The sequence below is a fragment of the Echinops telfairi genome, unplaced genomic scaffold (assembly GCF_000313985.2).
Source record: "Echinops telfairi isolate 266 unplaced genomic scaffold, ASM31398v2 ScPeMD7_7409;HRSCAF=8447, whole genome shotgun sequence".
Lineage (NCBI taxonomy): Eukaryota > Metazoa > Chordata > Mammalia > Afrosoricida > Tenrecidae > Echinops > Echinops telfairi.
Window position 1 is genome coordinate 17,333,420 of NW_022111309.1, and position 1,261 is coordinate 17,334,680.

The 1,261-nt window shown below is 66.2% G+C and overlaps 1 protein-coding gene across 1 annotated transcript in view; it reads right to left on the reverse strand.

The window, feature by feature from the left end:
• The window catches only part of POLG (DNA polymerase gamma, catalytic subunit), a 16,149-nt gene extending 15,018 nt beyond the window's left edge, over positions 1–1,131 (reverse strand). Inside the window, 1 exon segment of the mRNA XM_030887362.2 lies at positions 1–1,131. This exon segment is cut by the window's left edge and continues 1 nt beyond it. Within this exon segment, the coding sequence (XP_030743222.2) occupies positions 1–591 (591 nt within the window). The 5' untranslated portion in view covers positions 592–1,131.
• Positions 1,132–1,261: the final 130 nt, after the last annotated feature.

The window sequence follows — 1,261 nt, forward strand, 5'->3', positions numbered from 1 at the left end:
TATGGCCACCGCCAATGTGGGGCAAGTTCCCTCTGCCAAGCAGACCTCGACGTCGAACACCAGGGCCCGCTCCTCGGGGATGGCCACGGGTTCGGCCTCCCCCTCGGGGCCGTAGCGGGTCCAGCCCTCCGCCCAGGCCCAGCTCTGGGGCCGCGGGGGCAGCTGGGCCTGCAACAGCGAGTCGGCCGCCTCCAGGTAGGGCAGGCTCTGCTTCTGGGCCAGGAGGCGGAAGTGCTGGTCCAGGTCGCCCCCGTAGAGGGGCGGCAGGCACAGCTCCACGTCGGGCAAGGGCACGGCTGGCTGCCCCCAGAGCCCGTGCCTCTGCAGGTGCTCGACGCTGCGGCGCACCGCGGCCTCGCCGGGCATCTCCCCGGTGCGCCCGAAGATCTGCGCGTGCAGCCCTCTGGAGAGCATCTGGATGTGCAATGGGTTGTACCGCGGCTGCGCGCCCTCGGAGGATGGCACTGGAGGCCGCGGCGGCCCGTCGTTGGGGCCGGAGCCGGGGCCGGAGCTGGAGCCCCAGCGCCCTGGTGCTGGAACCGGCCCGGGGGCCATGGCGCCGGCCACCTTCTTCCAGAGCAGGCGACTCATGATTGGTGCAGGGAGCCCCCCGCTGGGCGTCAGGGCCCCTGGCTTTAGGCTCCAGCTTGGCTGCTTTTACTGGCTGAATGCCTTGGCCAGGGACACTGCCCGTCTCTGTGCTCCTGTCACGGAAATGGGTCTGACCATGCCTGCCTCCTGTCCCCAGCTCCTATAGGAGACAGATAATAGTGTTATTTATTACACACGTACTTTGTGTTAGAATCATCGCCACCTCTCCCTGGGCTTTCAGTCCATCCCCTTCATTGCCAACAACCTTGGAGAACAGCAGGACCTCCTGGGGAAACTGAGGTACGGGGAGGTTGTTACTGAACTTGCGAAAACTGGATGCGCTGGCTCCGAGCCGGCTCAGGAGGAGGGGGCATGGGTTTTGAAGAACGGCTCTGGCTCTGACACACTGTGTGACCTTGGGCACGCTCTTTAAGGCCCCGATTTCCTAGCTGGTAAAACGGGGGTGCGGATTCTACTCATCATCTAGACTGCTGTTTGCAAGATACGGGGTGGGAACTCGCGGGGCCGGGCCAGCGGCGAGCGCTCGACCAACGGCGGCTCCCATGACTGCGACCCCCGCAGCCCGAGGGGCTAACACCGCCTGGGCCGGCGCCCGGACTCGAACCCACAGGATGGGCTGCCGTAGCTCAATGGCTCCATCCCCGGGCCG